At 41.3% G+C, this 972-nt stretch overlaps 1 protein-coding gene across 1 annotated transcript in view; it reads left to right on the top strand.

Annotated features, from left to right (window-relative positions):
• LOC107680938 (transcriptional enhancer factor TEF-3-like) overlaps positions 1-972 on the top strand; it is a 16,456-nt gene that overhangs the window by 9,995 nt on the left and 5,489 nt on the right. The window contains exons 6-8 of the mRNA XM_016477033.1: positions 60-148; positions 228-343; positions 422-595. Of these exons, the coding sequence (XP_016332519.1) occupies positions 60-148; positions 228-343; positions 422-595 (379 nt within the window). The remainder of the gene's footprint in view (positions 1-59; positions 149-227; positions 344-421; positions 596-972) is intronic.

The following is a 972-nucleotide window of genomic DNA, read 5'->3' as shown; positions in this document are numbered from 1 at the left end:
TATTTTTGGCTACTGCTACAAATATACCCCAGCGACTTAAGACTGCTTTTGTGCTCCAGGGTCACAAATATGTCTTTTCCAAACAGCATCAAGCCTTTTTCTCAGCAAAACTTCATCATGCAGGCCACCAGTCCTCCTCCTATAGCAGGTCTGTACCATTAGCAGCTACACCTGATTTGAACTGCGTACAATATTAAGGTCTATATTGGTGGTGATGGCTTCCTCAGGTTATGAAAGCGCTTCGGGTCTGTCGGTGTCCTGGCAGGGCCGCAGCATTGCCAGCTCCAACCTGCGCATGCTGGAGTTCTCCGCTTTCCTGGAGCAACCTCAGGATCCAGAGACTGTGAGTTCTTCACCGATTCATCACTAATGCTCATATTGATCAAACGGACTTATACTTGCAGGCATTTTGGTTTTACAGGTCAACAAGCACCTGTTTGTTCACATCGGTCAGTCCAACCCCACGTTTAGCGATCCGTACCTCGAGGCCGTGGATGTACGGCAAATTTACGACAAATTCCCAGAGAAGAAAGGAGGGCTGAAGGAGCTGTTTGAGAAAGGACCGGCTAACGCTTTCTTCCTCGTAAAGTTCTGGGTAAGAACCTCACAGAAACGTCCCAAACCGTGAATTAAGCAGCAGGCAAAGGCCAGCTAGTCACTGTTGTGTCATGCTAGTCACTTATCTGGAAGTGACGTTCTGCCTTATAGCTCAGTTGGATTTGGAAGAGGCGCAAATTTCCCAATTATTTTGTTTTATAATTATAATCACTATTTGGGTGATATAATTTAAGAAAAATATATAAAACTATATCAAAATATATGTATATCAATATTTTTCAGCCTTTTGTATTTGCTCTAAACGGGTGCAGTTGACTTTTAGAGATATCATAATTTTGAAATGTATCACTGAATCAGAGTATTTAAATTGATTCATTGCTCAAATTAATTAAATATATTATTTTAGAATTAATT

The sequence above is a fragment of the Sinocyclocheilus anshuiensis genome, unplaced genomic scaffold, assembly GCF_001515605.1.
Source record: "Sinocyclocheilus anshuiensis isolate Anshui unplaced genomic scaffold, SAMN03320099.WGS_v1.1 scaffold1716, whole genome shotgun sequence".
NCBI lineage: Eukaryota > Metazoa > Chordata > Actinopteri > Cypriniformes > Cyprinidae > Sinocyclocheilus > Sinocyclocheilus anshuiensis.
This window is presented reverse-complemented; position numbering and strand designations above follow the sequence as displayed.